This window comes from Thermobia domestica, chromosome 9 (genome assembly GCF_964235325.1).
Source record: "Thermobia domestica chromosome 9, izTheDome1.hap1.1, whole genome shotgun sequence".
In the NCBI taxonomy this organism is placed as follows: Eukaryota; Metazoa; Arthropoda; class Insecta; order Zygentoma; family Lepismatidae; genus Thermobia; species Thermobia domestica.
The window spans coordinates 282277891-282294047 of NC_137462.1; the positions used below are offsets into that span (position 1 = coordinate 282277891).

General features: G+C 36.3%; 1 protein-coding gene across 5 annotated transcripts in view; it reads right to left on the reverse strand.

Annotated features, from left to right (window-relative positions):
• Positions 1 to 16157, reverse strand: part of LOC145660724 (uncharacterized) — a 261964-nt gene that overhangs the window by 118443 nt on the left and 127364 nt on the right. For all 5 annotated transcript variants that reach the window (XM_081726103.1, XM_081726106.1, XM_081726105.1 and 2 more), the window contains 4 exons: positions 12356 to 12427; positions 7475 to 7507; positions 5368 to 5433; positions 3154 to 3204 (listed from right to left, as the gene is read on the reverse strand). In XM_081726103.1, coding sequence (XP_081582229.1) covers positions 3154 to 3204; positions 5368 to 5433; positions 7475 to 7507; positions 12356 to 12427 — 222 coding nt within the window. The remainder of the gene's footprint in view (positions 1 to 3153; positions 3205 to 5367; positions 5434 to 7474; positions 7508 to 12355; positions 12428 to 16157) is intronic.

The window sequence follows — 16157 nt, forward strand, 5'->3', positions numbered from 1 at the left end:
GGGACATTCGAAAATAGATACAACTTATATGAGCCTGTGGATAAAAACGGTTCTAACCCTACTCTTGCAGTGTGATTGATCCGCCTGCGACGGTGGGTACTCGACCAAGTGTGTTTTTACCAATCCAAAAATACCCGAATCTAGAGACCGTGAGTGTATATCGCTCCCTTATAGGAACATGAATTGCGATACCGTCATAAATGTCTTTCCCGAACGGGAACACATGGTAATCGAACCCAAAACACTTATGTGCTAATCCAGACTAATAATTGATGTTGTAATGAAGAAAGTGAGAGGAAACAGGAAAATACCGAGAAAATCCATGCACCCGGTGTGTCTTAATTACAAAACCCACTTGGTTCGAAATGGGATGGAATATCTGATTCCACGTATCAGAATTGACCGATCTATCGTTAAGCTTACGTGGCGTCTGAAGTTCACTAAATGTGACGTCATAAAGTGTGAACCAATGAGTGTAAGGAAAGAAAAAAGTTGCAGGGGTTGTTTGTTTATGCAATAGTATTTTGTAAATGTTTTGTGCCTTTTATGTTTTTATTAGCCCTACTATGCTCACGAAGTTTCCAAAGAGATGATTGTAAGCCCAAAGGATTGTTTCCATCAGTTAATTACAAATTAGTGAATATAATACAAAACCGTACTCGTTCAAAACTTACCGCTAGCGTTTACTTTATAATTGGTAGGAGCGGGTATAATATAAACACAAATGTAATATGTATCTGCATTTGTTTCTCTGCAATGTATATTTGCAATACTAACATCCATTTCGTATTGAGTAAAGGATTTTTATCTTGAATTTATCTGATATTTACAATATGTATGGAATATTTTTGATAAATGTGGATATTAGTGGCTTATTTCCAGTTCGAAATCAACAATTTTTTATCTTGGTATCAGGGATTTAACAGAATATTTAAGTCGAAATCTACTACTGTGGGGTGGTGACTCGTCAGCTCTCTCTCTTTCTCTCTCTCTCTCTCTCTCTCTCTCTCTATATATATATATATATATATATATATATATATATATATATATATATATATATATATTATAGGCTACTATGGTTGAAAGGGATATTTGGTAAATTATGGAACACCGTTGTTCATCCTTTATTTTCCCTCCCTCCTTTTCCCGTTTTATCTTTTTCTCGTTTGTTGAGCTGCAGCAAATAGTATATGTATCTGTATATTTGGTCAGTTTTGAATTGAGAGATCTGGTACCACAGCTATTAGTAAGAAGTCTCCTGATTGCAGTTCTGCATTCTGAATGGACAATATGTCTTCTCTGCGATGTATAGAGAACAAGTGAAAGGGACTATCAGTTGTCCTGTGCATCGGTCTGTAAAACATATCTCTTGTAACTTGTGTATAGTGTTATCACTCGTTATTCTGTACGTGAATTTTTAATGTAGAATATTAAGGCATTGAATATACTGAAGAATTTTGTTAGCTAAATAAGAGAGAAATAGTAAAAAAATGAAATAGTATTTTTGGAATATTATCTTACGTTGTTGCTCTGAATTGAATTGAAATGAAATGAAATCTTTCAGTTTTACGTCCCACGATTATGCCGGTTAGGCTAAAGGAGACGGTGATGATGAGGAATGAATGAAATGGTGGAATGAAGAAAGTGGGAGGAAACGGGAGTACCCCGAGAAAACCCACGCACACGGTGTTTGTCCACCACAAAGTTCACTTGGCGGAGGCAGGGATCGAACCCGGGACCCCAAGCACCAGAGGTGAACGCTCTACCACTGAGCCACCGAGGCCCCATTGCTCTGAATTATAATTGAAGGCGGTAGCCATATTGAGTCTTATTTCAAGTTAAAAGATGAGGTGTACCATGATGTTACGGAATAAGCAAGTTTAAGTATGAAATCGATAGTCGAAAATAACTCAAGATTTATATATATTTTATTCTACGTGCCAATTATAGAAGTTTATTCTTGTTATATTTTGAGTCTATTTTTTGTGTTGTTAATACAAATTTCTGTTATGTTAATTTTATTCCATGCTGATGTTTGTCAAGTTAAACATTTACTGAATCCTGCAACCAATGAAGGCTGAATATTCAAATGTGCTTAATAATTATTTCTTTTCCAGCTATATCCTCATTTTTACGTGAGCTATGCGACATCGTAAAATACATACCTGTTGGGGATACCTTTGCAAGGAAGTCTAACTTCCGTTTTTTTTTTGTGTTGCAAAAAAGGAAAAGATCGTGTTGGTACTAGTGATACTAGTGAGTTTATTTTATTTAGTCTTGAGTTTATTTATATTATAAAACTTAATTGTGACAAAGAAAATGTATGTCAAAATTCTGTCATTAGCTCATTAGCAGCGATTTGCTCAAGTTGATTACTCCGATCGCTTGCTTGAAACAAATGAATTGAAATTGGTTGTTTATTATCGCATGGGTAAGGCCTTTCTGCTGAAGGACACGAATGAAGTATTAAAATGAATTTTTGTAACATAATTGATGGACTGAAAATATGAGTGAAAACGGGAGAACTCCGGGAAGACCCACGGACAGAATGTTATCTACCACATAGTGAACTTAGTTGAAGTCCTTGTTCCATGCAATAAATAAGGTTTACTAGCTGCGAAATCCCAGGATAACATTTCCCCCAAAATCCAAGTTAAGGTAGCGACTAGAGGAACGACTCAATTGCATTTGATGACAGATTATGTTCTTCTGGTATCCGGTGAACTACTTTTTGAATAATAGTTGTATTTAGTTTGTAAGAAAATAGTTTCAACATACAGTTATTAAAATTAAACAATAACGTTATTGAAAAAGTAGTATATCACAGGATACCGCAATAATATATGTAATAAAATGCAGTTGAGTTCGTCCCTCTAATCTCTGTCTTAACTTAGAGTTTTGATAAAAAAATGTTATTCTGGAAACACTGTAATTTCTATGGATAGCGACACTGAAAATTCTTCAGGCTCATACTTTCTGTTGTAGAATTACATTGTCTATGATTATAGTAAGTTACATTTCATTATCTCCTTTCACTTATGAAAGACAAAGAAAAGAAGAATTCTAAATTTGTATTACTTTTGGTATGTCAGGATCTTAAGTTCCAAATGCACACAACACACCTGAGAGAAAAGTAATGAATTGTCTTACCTGGAGCGTAACACTGCTTTCAGATTGAGATGTAGAGGGTGTATTTATTGTCTGAAAAAAAGAAAACTGTGCATTAATAATTACCGTAACAATTATTTCAGTTTCTGCTAGAGCATTGTGAATGTTTCTACTCTTTAGATTTCCAAATTAAAGTATGCATAAATATCTGAAGTCTTATAGAAAATGTTTCTACGTCCGTCTGTCGACAGATATCAGAAAGGGGACGGTAAAAGATATCGAAAAGAAGTTTCTAGCAGTCAATTCAGCGTCCCTAGAACAGTCTTCATTTTCTCTGTTAACAATATATTGAAACCTGAATTGCTTCAAATTAAGATGATGCTTAAATTTTACGTATTCTTAAGATTTCTGAAATATTTGTAAAATTGAAATATTATTACAGGAACACGACACTGAGCTCAGCGTCTTGACGTCTAGAGAAGGTTAATCACTGAATAACGAAGATTGAGCGATGATGATTGAATGATCCATGACTGAAGATCCATGGTTGAATGATGCTGACCGTTCTAAACTGCCAGTTTTTTAGTGGTCCAAAATACATTTTGAAGCACACTTGTTATTGATCCAAAAGAAAAATACGTCCTTTTTTCTTAAAATAGTCACTTTGAGACTATTTATGTAATGTGTTTTCATTTTATCGAAAAATCCATTTACACACTCGACCCTGGAAACAAGGTCATAGGGCTTATTTTTCGTCTTATTTTGTTCTTGAATCGTGTCTAATTTTTGATTTAGGTTCAGATTTGAAATTTATATTCATAGAAGAACAGCACTTTTTAAAACTTTTTCATCACACATGCCCATTTGAACATTATAAAATTAACTGTTTTCCGTTTCAACATTTATCGGCATAGAACGGAACCGGTAACGTATAGTGAGATGTTTTTGAAAACGATTTAGTGTTTCAAGCTACTAATCGACAATACTGTATCAAAATGTGAACTAATTCAAATTTACTTCTGCTCCTGGTTTCAATGCTGATTTCTGTAGAGCAGAAAAGATAAAAAAGACATCAAGATGCAGTTTTTTGCAATCTATTCAGCGTCCCAAGGATATATTCCATCTCCTACGTTAACCCATTATTCAAAACGAAGTGGTTAAAATTAAGCATACACCTTTCGCAGATCTTCGTTCTGACTACGCGAAAAATCTTTCTCTAACGCATCCAATCACCTTTATTCTGCTTTCTAAAGTGTGTGATTTGATCCATACAAAACTACACTCCATAACCTCTTAATTAATCTGCTATTCAGAATGTACTGACACGTTCTTGGATGGAAGAACCAGTCATTGAAGCCGCAACGGAGAGAAAGACGATCGCAAAAGAACTGGCACCAAATAAATAGAAAAATTCATCCCATTCATGTTTCCACAGTCGGTTGGGTCAGTACATAGAGTGCATTATGCACTACACATATAGGTACTATAATATATGCATAAAATGGGTGTACTATGATATATGCAGTACCAAATACTCTTGTGTCTTACACGGAGAATAGTTTAAAACGCTTCTCTCAAGTTTTTGATAAGCAGTTCTTCTAACTTAACTAAATTACACATCTATGAAATAGATGCCAGTATTTAAGAGATAAAATTTAGTTGTATGCAACGGGTGAAAGAAACTTGGGATTATAGTAAAATTTTACTTTCCTCTGTCTAGAAACTTTGGAATTTCTGAAACATTTCCAAAGACAAGAGAAGTTTTTATTCTGTGCAATAAGCTTATATTCGAGGACTTCTATACATCTTCCCAAAGTGGTAAAGAGCGTTCTGAGGTGGAGAGAGGTAACTTCAAACCATATTATAACCGAATTTAATTATATTTAATAATTTATTGTTTACGGGCTTACTCTTACAACGTTTCGCTAGTGAACTCGTAGATACATCGCGTAGATACTCTTACATACCAGCATTATTGATATGTGTGCTTCGCTCTGACAACTCTGATCTGACACTTAAACAAACCTTAGGGTTTATGATTTCAGTTTCCGTTCCGTATGCTGATGCTTCAAATATTTATTTATACCAATTCTATAATGGTTTATGCCCTCATTCTGCTTTTATCTTCTTCACAACCACTACTTCAATAACATCAATAATACGAGCATTCACTTCGAATGAAAAAGATGATGAATGTTTATTTCAACATTCATTAAACATATTTGGAAATTTTGGTGTAATGTCTTCATTGCTTACCTCATCAATTGGTGCTCCTTTGGCTTGAACTGCACGAGAATGCTTCTCCTTCTTCTTCTTCTTTGACTATAACATAGAAAATATTTATGTTAGGTTTTTGTTAAGTTTTCGAAGATTATTTTAAAATTTCTTCAATCTTGGAAGGACTAAGAGAGAATGGAGAGAATTGGAGAACGCTTATTCAATTAAAAGAAAAAGCTATAATCGATTTCATTATATGCTTCTCCTTCGGCGTTGTTCACTTACAACTAGATTATAAATCGTTGATAGGTCGTAATGAGTTACTTCTGGTAGATTAAATTTTCTTTGTTTCCTTTTCTAATTATCAGTAGTTCTAATATGTACATTTCTATCACGGATGATGTCAAAACTTCTTGACATACGATATTTATAGTAGTTTGTAGCAAATATTTAATTCTGTAGCATGTAGTCTCGTTAATTGAGCCTCGATAGCCGCTCGTATATCGTTATTTCTCCGATTACACAGCCACTTACACACAAAAATTAAAAGTTCTGTGCACCGGGCCTCAGGGTATAGATTTCATGTATTTTCTTACACAGAATCCTACTCTATCCATCACGACTCTGGAACTCACTACAGAAATAATAAACACTTTTGACCAGAGAATATACACTTGTTTATTAAAAACTAAATTCCAGTGTAACAGTTTCAACAACGTACCGTTGTCTTCATCAGACACTAACTCCAGAGTTAGTGTCTGATGAAGACAACGTTACGTTGTTGAAACTGTTACACTGGAATTTAGTTTTTAATAAACAAGTGTATATACTCTGGTCAGAAGTGTTTATTATTTCTACAGAATCCCAGTTTCGAAATCCTAGTATGCGATTTACATTGTCAGTTTTGTTTTATGGGCGGAAGATGTGTGTCCTCCCTATCCAAAACCGCTTAAGTTTTTCGCCCATGAAAAGAATTGACACGGTCAATAATGCTGGGGTTTCGAAATTTGGATTCTGTGTAACAAAATACATCGAATGCATACCTTGGGGCCCGATGCATATAATTTTTATTTTTGTGTGTGGCTGTTATTATTTGAATCCTTAGGACTATTCTGCTGCACAATAAAAATGTTTGATATCGAAGTAAAAGATTTGAGAAAATTATTATTCTCTTTAAAAACATTATTAACTTTTTAAGATTTTGAGACTCCCCTTTGATAATACTGAATATTTCTAAAACCAAAGGAGATTTCATCCTTGTAATTTGCACACTGTTAACAGATGCACACACGATCGTCAAGGACATTTTTTACACAACGACTGAGGTAACAATAATATTTACGGAATAGCTTAAATTTTGTTCCTAGTTAACATGGAACATTTGAAGGTTTTAGAAGTGATTTAAAAATTTCTATTGTTTTATTCATTAAAACATATGGTGAATTAATATTTTACTTATAATTATAAATGACTACTTTATTGGTTGAAGCAAAAACAAGAAAAAGATCGACTCGAACGGGAACCGAAACTGGGATCCTTTGCACATAAGTCGTAGATTTTCCTCACTGTGCCACGCCGTCAATTCATAAATTTGCGCGTCGTACGGCGAGTAGAAAACTTTAAGACGTTTTTCTTCGTTATTCTTACCCATTGCACTCTCCCAGTTCGTAGTATTAACTCTTTAAACGTGCGCTACCATCTCGCAAAAAGTGGCTGCGAAGTTCTTTTACCGAAGTGTCCTTGTAAGAGCAACACGTCCTCTACAGACACATTCTGTGTCGCGAGTTTTGTTTGAACCTGGAGGTGTATACGGAGTGTTCGTGACTTAGTTTCCACTACTGTGGTTTGTAAAAGTAAGGGAAATGCAGTCTACTTATAACGCGTATTAACAGTTCTATAATATTCCATTTACGATAGCAATAATACTGTCTTCCCATCCTTATCTTTCAATTGTTTTTCTGGTCATTTTCGTCACTTTCTTAACTTATGTAATGCAGACAGCCATTATGTTCAAATACGTAAGTAACACTTTTCGAATTATGTATATTCGATTCATAAATATGTATTTTCGATTCATAAATATAATGTTATACTGTAAATTGCGTATTGCAACTAAATAAACTTGTACGACTTATTTAACACTTACCCGATCTTTTTTTGAAGCACTGGTATAGCAGACCTTAAAAGAGAGAAAAGGATTATATGAGAAACATGCAAAGCTTTCTTTTATAAAATATCAAGCTTATTTCTTGCGAAACATTAGTATATATACATTCAACTTATTAATAGCTGTACTCACTAATCACGGTATTAAATGAAAATAAATAGGAGCTTATGCAAGTAGTTTTGTGTATACGTGTGTTACGCATCAACATTACAGAGTATGGAGGAAGAGACTGGCAATTTTGAAAGTGCTGTTTCCAGCTGTTATTTGTTTCCAGTTTTGTATGGTTACTATTATTCTTCATTTAAAATATGAAAGCTAATCAGTTGGAAAAGCACTACTAATATAACTTTCCCAACTGCTGTGAAAAGTCGCTCTTCTCAAATTCTTTAAAACCAAACATTTATTAAAATTGTTCTGAGAAAATTCCACGAAGTCCACTCCTCACATTTGATAAAACGTATAAGTCAGGAACCAAAATCAAGAACAACACAATGTGTCGAAAACTTGTATAAAAGATCAAGGTCCATTGCCACACCAGACCGGATGAGTTCGATTAAATGTTTCGTGTTTTCAAAAATCTTATTCAAAATTTGATGGTTCATAACTATAGAGATCTAAACGTCTGACCAACGTAATATCTCACACGCTTGCGTAGTGGGTCAAGGTGCTATGATTCAAGTTTGATCCAGATTGAATGAGCTCAGTCCTTTTTTCGGAAGCGTGACTCAAACTTTTATTACCCTTATTCAGGAACTACGAAGTTGCACAACATAATATCTTACTCTCTCTACAGCAATCAAGGTCTAGCTCCGTCTCGAGTTAGATTCAGCTGAACTCGCACGATACATATTATATCGTTGATTTTTTAAGGAAAATAATGAAGGGCGAAAATTTCTGTGAGATACGAGGTATGCCAGTTGTGATGCAACGACGGGGAACAGTTTGCTCCTCAAAATCTTTGAAGAAGGACGATGTAATAGACATCCTATGAAATCACGGTCTGGGGAAACACATGCTCAACACCCATAAGACAGATTAAAAGAGAAAGTGAGTATTTGCATGCCATATAGGTATGTTATTCTCCACGAAGCTCCATTAAGCAATAATGCGTTAGGAAACATTCTGACAGCGTGTAAAAAGTTGAGAAAGTAATCTATGCGACGTGTTAGGGAGCATTCTTGGGACTCACGAAGTTGGATTCCATGTATTGTCACTAACAAGGAGAAGGCAGACTTTGGTAAGTGAACTTAAGGGCCATTTTCTGCAAGGAGGTAGTGCACATTTAAAGTATTAATATTACAAACTGGGAGAGCGCAATGGGCAAAAATAAGGAAGAAAAACCGTCTACAAAAGTTTTCTACTCGCCACATATACCGTTCGACGCGCAAATTTATCAAGTGACGGTGTGGCAGAGCGAGTAAAATGTGCAACTTTTGTGTCCCGGGTTCGATTCCTGATCGATTCAATCCTTGTTTTGTTTTGTGCTTCAACTAATAAAGTAACCATTTCTAACTATAAATAAAATATTAATTCACCATATGTTTATAATGAATAAAACAATAGAAATTTTAAAATCACTTGTAAAATCTTTCAATGTTCCATATTAACTAGCAAGACAATTTAATCTATTCCGTAAATATACTGATATCACGAGTTGTATTATGGTTACGATAGTCAACGGCGCCGATTTCTCTGTAAATTTGAGGGGGCCCATTCATAAAAAAATCATACAACAATACATGTAACAATAAAAAATACAAATGAAAACACATATTCATAAAAATACATGGGGCCTACATGAGCTTGGGGGACGGGCCACCGGCCCCCTGTGATTGGCTCTCTTGACGACAGTCGTTGTGTAATAAATGTTCTTGGCGCTTCGTGTCTACATCTGTTGACAGTGTGCGATTTACAAAGGAGTCGAGGGGGGAAATCCCCTTTGTTAATACTGGATGTTGCCATAACCAAAGCAGATTTCCCTCTCATTCCCCTTGTAATTCTCACACTGTCAACAGATGTAGACACGAAGCTTCAAGAATATTTTTTACACAACGACTGCAGTAACAATAATATTTACGGAAGAGATTAAATTTTGTTCCTAGTTAACATGGAACATCAAAAGAATTTACAAGTGATTGAAAATTTCTATTGTTTTATTCATTATAAACATATAGTAAATTAATATTTTACTTATAGTTACAATGCCTACTTTATTGGTAGAAGCAAAAAAAGAAAAACTTTGACTCGAACAAGAATTGAACCCGGGACCCTTTTCACTTGAGTCGTTGATTCTTCTCATTCTGCCACGCCATCAATTGATAACTTCGCCCGTCGTACGATATATGCGGCGAGTAGAAAATTTTAAGACGGTTTTTCTCCGTCATTTTTGTCCATTGCGTTCTCCCAGTTTGTAATATTACCTCTTTAAATGTGCACCATCACCTCGCAAAAAATGGCTCCGAAGTTCACTTACCAAAGTGTGCCTTCTCCTTGTAAGAGAGGCAGCAGAGTGCATTGTACATTGCCTAAATATGGTTAAAAGAATACAGAACAAACCAGAAATTACCCTTTGAAGGTCGTATTCTCACAGACTATCTACTGAGAGATAAAACGAGCGCTAGACTTACTTGGAAATGTTACAAATATTTCCTTTGCCAAGCATTTCTCAAGGAGACTTGTGTGAAGTGTTATCTATGCTGAATGATGCTGCCCTGCCTTTTGTATCGCATAGCAATTGAATCAAGAAGCATTTTACAGAACGATGGTTATAGTTTGAGGTAATTTTAATCATCAGTTAATGAGCTTCAGAACAAGATTCATGAGCAACACATTCTACGTAAAGTGATCACTGTGGATCAATGTCTTAGCACAGTGGTTGGCAGCATTAATAGTGATTGGCAACATTATAAATATGCATAATTAGAAAGCTGCTTCAGAAGACTCACACTGCGTATCGTAGATCAACGAATTCAGAGATTACGAATAATGCTGTATCACGTTATAAGTTAGTGCCATCTTCAGACGTTTCTCCTCGCAGGAATATGCTCACGGTTGTCACTACTTAGGTTTGACCTCACGCATCCCGATCCAATGTTACCGTGTAAGAAGCAGCCCGATTGACAAATCACACAATATTTTGTAGCGATAAGCGATTGAAATCGGCGCTGTAGTGACGAAAACAGGTACGAATATAACAGAATAAGTTTCCAGTTGTTGTTATCACCCACTCAATTGGTATAACTTTTACTGATGACGTTCCATTTATACCTAATTTTGTTTGTCTAGTAGCCATTCAAACATAATTCAAAGTTACTAGTTTCATTTATTCTACATACATTAGCATGTTTTCATCTGATACGCAACAATAGCCCTAATTATTATTGTTATATACATGCAATGTGTAACGTCTTATCTTAACCTTTTAGCGACGGCTATCACTTTTTTTTTCAGACAACTACATGACTGCGTATTGAATGATTTTTTGAGAAATTAAATGAAATTAGATTTATAAACCGCACACTTTCTCCTCGTCCAAATGTTGTGTTTATATACCACACTCATTTTCAATGAAATGATCGGCTATGTGCTAATAAGCCACGCCTATGTTGTAACGGCTTAGAAAACAAAAAAAAGTGTGAAATAAAAAAAAAACAGTTGTCTTGCAAGGACAGAAAGCTTTCTACCGTCAAGCAGATCTCAATGCCCGTTCTGACTTTGTGCTGCAATGCAAGGAAAATTTTCTAAAATTTTTTTAATGGGACGGGATATTGCAATCGGAGAACGGTGTCACTCGACAAAGCGTCTTTCAACATCAAAAGCAAAGCAACTTATTTCCAGAAGAACATCATGTACTCTCAGTATAAGATACACATTCCACACCTATACGTTGAGGAGACCACAAATATACGGATCAATATAAACAAAGCATTCAGTCACACCACTCAGTTATCGTAGGCGTTCTACTCAAGGAGAGCAGAAGAGACTGGAATTCGAATGATTCCATTTTCGTCCATCCTTGTGAAATTTCCGGAAACCTCACCGACGGAGCACTGCAGGTTTGGACTCCGCAAACGTGCACTTGCTCAACGCTGTCTTCATGCCATGCAGGGTCTTCGGAAAGTTATCAAAGCGATATGACGATGCATTCCATTCCCACTGTACGCAGGCGTCACTCCGTAGTAGGACGTTTACCTCTACTTCAAGCGGTCCCGCTTTCGATTTCAGACCAAGCGACATTGAGTTTAATAATATGGTATCCGTGTTTTAGTTGAAAGAGATAATTTCGTTTCCTTCTAGATTTTTATGCTACTACTTCTTACATAATCAGAACCCTTTTGTTTAGCAAGTTGCCTCCTTCTGTCCACAGTTTATGATCGTGGGACATTAAATTAAATATTTTATTCACTTCATTTGAGTTTTTACACTAATTACCTGCTATAATTATGCAAAAACTCGCAACGTATAAAAAAAATCATTCATCGATAAGATTCTTTTCGAAAAGTAGATTTTTGTCAATGAATTTTTGTTACTTGTTGCGATACCATTCCCTGCCTTTCCTAACCTAAAATTCGTGAATTTCTCACATCTGTTGGGAACTCCTTGCTCCGAAATAAAAGATTCTTCATAGTGCAAGTTACAAATCTAAGGAGAAAATATGGCTGCTCAGGTAAATGGCTAGAATTTTCGGAGATATTTATCTTCACATATAGTGTTTCGGAGCTTATTTTATAATTCTAAACAATCCGATTCGGAGAAAACGTTAGTGACTTTTTTCTTGTTTGTATCAGTAGATTCACCTTTCAAGCATTGTAAACGATCTTAAGAAAGACATCATAAATATACATGGATAGTGGTATTTACCTCTTCTTTGCGTTCTCCAGGCAGTCTTGGGCGAGGGGTGATTCTTGTGACTCGCTCCACGTTGTAGTCACTCTGAAATATATAAAATAATAGACATGTTAACTGAGATACGCTTCGATAACCGATAACCTACACACGGAACAGTATAGACAGTTTGTACCGTTAAGTCACATTCCCAAAGCATCTTCTTTAGGTTTAAATAAACTAACCTAATATATTAAAGAAAATAGTAGTTCCGCCGTTTTAAACACTGTACTACAAAAGTTACTACCACGTAGATAGGTTGAAATCATGTGAAGAAGCGGATGTCATTACGTAGAATGTAGGTTGAAAGCATCCCCATGCCGTAAACGTCGGCAACACCTAGTGGCCCACTTGCCTATAAATGTCGATCGTCGCTATAGCGACACGTCGAAGGACTGCCGCTAGTGTGTCACTGGCGGCAGGGTTTCGTCCAGTCGAAAGATATATCTAGAGTCGGAGTATTGAAGTTACTACCGCGTAACAGCTAGTACTTCGTTTTGGTCCGCGCTTCTTCGATTCGCCACGCACAATCGCGATAGGACCAACACGAAGTATCGCCAGTCATGTGCATGCGGTTATTGTTATATTTTTTTTTCCTGGCGAACTGTTCCTAAAGTGAACTACGGGGTCATGAATAACCCTTGCCTCTACATCATGAAGTAAAAAATATTGAGATGAGTGCGTATAATTGTATGAATTTAGATGACAACTGTAGCCGATCATTTGAAAGTGAATATGGGAAAACCTTGAAATAAAGTAAACAGACGCGCGTCATTTTGTTATAAAATTACATGGCGTACGGATTTTTTCTCATCTCAAACGGTTATCGTCGAATATACACTGTTACAGGATCACTCTGATTAGCTAAATTAGAAATACCTCAACGACTCATGCCTCTTCAAGCAATGTTTTCTCCATCGCCAGCGTGGCCCAGTCATAAGAGCACCACCTAGTAATCCAAAGCTTTGTGGTTCGCGCCTACGCTGGAGCACGCATTTTTTTTTAACTTTTTAAAAAGTGTTTTCTAGACTCTCCCTAATGTAACAAATAACGCATATCGGTGATTTAAGATATTTTGGGGGAGTAATTTTGTTGTTCATTGGCGTTTCGTCGCATCTTATCTGCTGCTGAGCCGCTGGTGGTATAATTTTCAAAACAAAAGTGGGGCCACCGCGGATCGTCGCTGCGGGGCCGCCAATTTATGGCGAGATATCTCTAGTTGCCCATTGGTGGTCCTCCGACGCCTACGGATGTGAAGAAGCGGATGGCAATTCTACGAATGTAGCTCAAAAGCATGTGAAGAAGCGAATGGCATTGCGAAGAATGTAGGTTGAAAGCATGTGAAGAAGCGGATGGCATTATCACGAAGATAGGTGAAAAGCATGTGAAGAAGCGGATAGCATTACCATGAAGGTAGGTCAGAAGTATGTGAAGAAGCGGATAGCATTACCATGAAGGTAGGTCAGAAGTATGTGAAGAAGCGGATGTCATTACACGAAGGCAGGCCAAACGCATGTGAAGAAGCGGATGTTTTAACCACGAAGGTAGCTCAAAAGCATGTGAAAAAGCGGATGCCAGTACGAAGAATGTAGGTTGAAAGCATGTGAAGAAGCGGATGGCAGTATCACGAAGGTAGGTCAAAAGCATGTGAAGAAGCGGATGGCATTACGACGAATGTAGGTCGAAAGCATATGAAGAAGAGAATGTTGTTGAAGCATCAAATTTGACTTAACGATTACGCAAATTACAATTAATTAAGATAAATTAATTAAAATAAAGCTATAATACAAGACTAGAGAAAAGTATGCTAATATGTGAGTTCTCAATATCTAAGAAACTTAACCAATTGTAAAATTCTGTATTACTAGATGGAGGCAATTAATGAGAGCTAATAATATCGACGAAAAGAAATATCAAATTTACAATAAGCCAGTAATATTATAGTTTTATTTATTTTATAGAAAATGAGTGATTATATGTGAAATGAGAAGAAGCCTGATTGGCACACGAATCCCAAACTTTCTCCGTGAGTTATTTTTACTCATTGGTTAAATGCATAAAAGTGAGATCTTACTCTTTGCTCAAGAACTTGAAATTAATCTCAAGGATGTATGCATAGAAAGCGAGACAACCTGACGTCATTTGATTTTAATCTCAGGTACCTGATTAAATGCTCGGAACTGATGAATCAAACTGTGATTTCTCACTTTTCGTTTGCATAAAGTTGAGTATAATCTCAACTAGTTGAGATTAATCTCCAAATTTTGTGAACCACCTCAGTATCTAGTTCACTTGTCTCACAGTCTGTTAGAGTGGGTCGAAATGGCTGAATTTACGCATGTGTAAGTACAAACTTCGAAGAGACTCTGATGTGCATAACTATAAAAGTCTAAATAGATTTGGAAAAAAAAAAAACGAAATGTACAGTGGATGGTGCAGCGTGTGCTTGGGAATTTATTGGAAACCAGAGATGGGGTTTTGAATAATGAGAAGAAAAAGAGAGTTTTTTGCTAAATAAAAAAATGTTTAAAAAATTAGTGGGCCCGCTTAGAGCAGCCGCTAAAGCTCTCGCCTTCGGTGGGAGCGGTCCCAGGTTTGATTTCCGGTGGAGGCACTCTGTGGAAAAAGTGAAAAAGCTTTCTCAGGCCAGCCATCCTGAATGAAGTTTTCCTGGGTTTTCCTCTTCACAGGTCCCAGACCGCTTCCTTCCTTCCCTTTCCCCGAAAGACGTCATCCCTCATGTACGTGACGGACTAAATGGCCTTAGATGCCGAAGGCTCAAAAATCTAAAATCCTAAATGTTAATATATATATATGATAATGGACGAGAAACCACTTTTTGTTTTTTAGTTCTTCATAGTGGACTCCATTTTAGGGTCACTGGTGCCCCCTCCACTACCGATGTCAATATGTTCGCTCTAATACTCGCCATCTGTGATTACATGTAACCTTTTATGAGGAGCCGTCTCCTTTAGCCTAACCGGCATAATTGTGGGACGTAAAACTCAAAGATTTCATTTTATTTTATGTTTTTCTTTTATGAGGAAAAAGATTGCACTTGATCATTTTTTTCTACTTCTTATTATTTATGAGCTAATCATTTTTTTGTACTTATTTTAAAATTTTGATTCCCGTTCTTTAATCTCTTATAAAAGTTTTCAGGAAACCAAGTTTGCCATTTCTTTTTCTAAATCCGCGGAAACCCCAAACACTGTTGCATGAGATAGTGGCACGGTGCCTCAGTCGTGCTCTTCCCGCTGGTCTAGTGGCTAGCACGTGTGCCTTCGGTTTACAGGGTCCTGGGTTCGATTGCCAGCGAGAGAGCCTTTGAAATTTTAACAGTCCTCGATGTTTCCGTGTTCGTGTCCCTGTCGTTAAGGAAGTTACTGAAAAAACTGTAGACTGTACAGTGCAGTCAAAATGCAATAAAATAAGGAAATTAAGTTACTGCTACTTGTTCGGTGAATCAGTTAACTTTTAAAAAAGTGGTAGAGCGTTAACCCATAGTGCGTGGGTTCGGTTCCCGGCCAAGTGAGGTTGTGATGGACAACATTGTGTCCGTGGATTTTTTCGGGATATTCACATCCTTGAACTTTCTCATTGCACTAATTGTTCCATAATATTCATTTGCTTTAATCGTCGTCTCTTTTGGTCTAAATGGTATAATAGAGAGACGTTAAACTGAAATACTTCATTTCATATTTCTTTTACTGTTGCATAAATTAGCACTTCCTTTTTGTTTCTCTATCACAAATACAAAAGTTTTCCCAAATTCAAT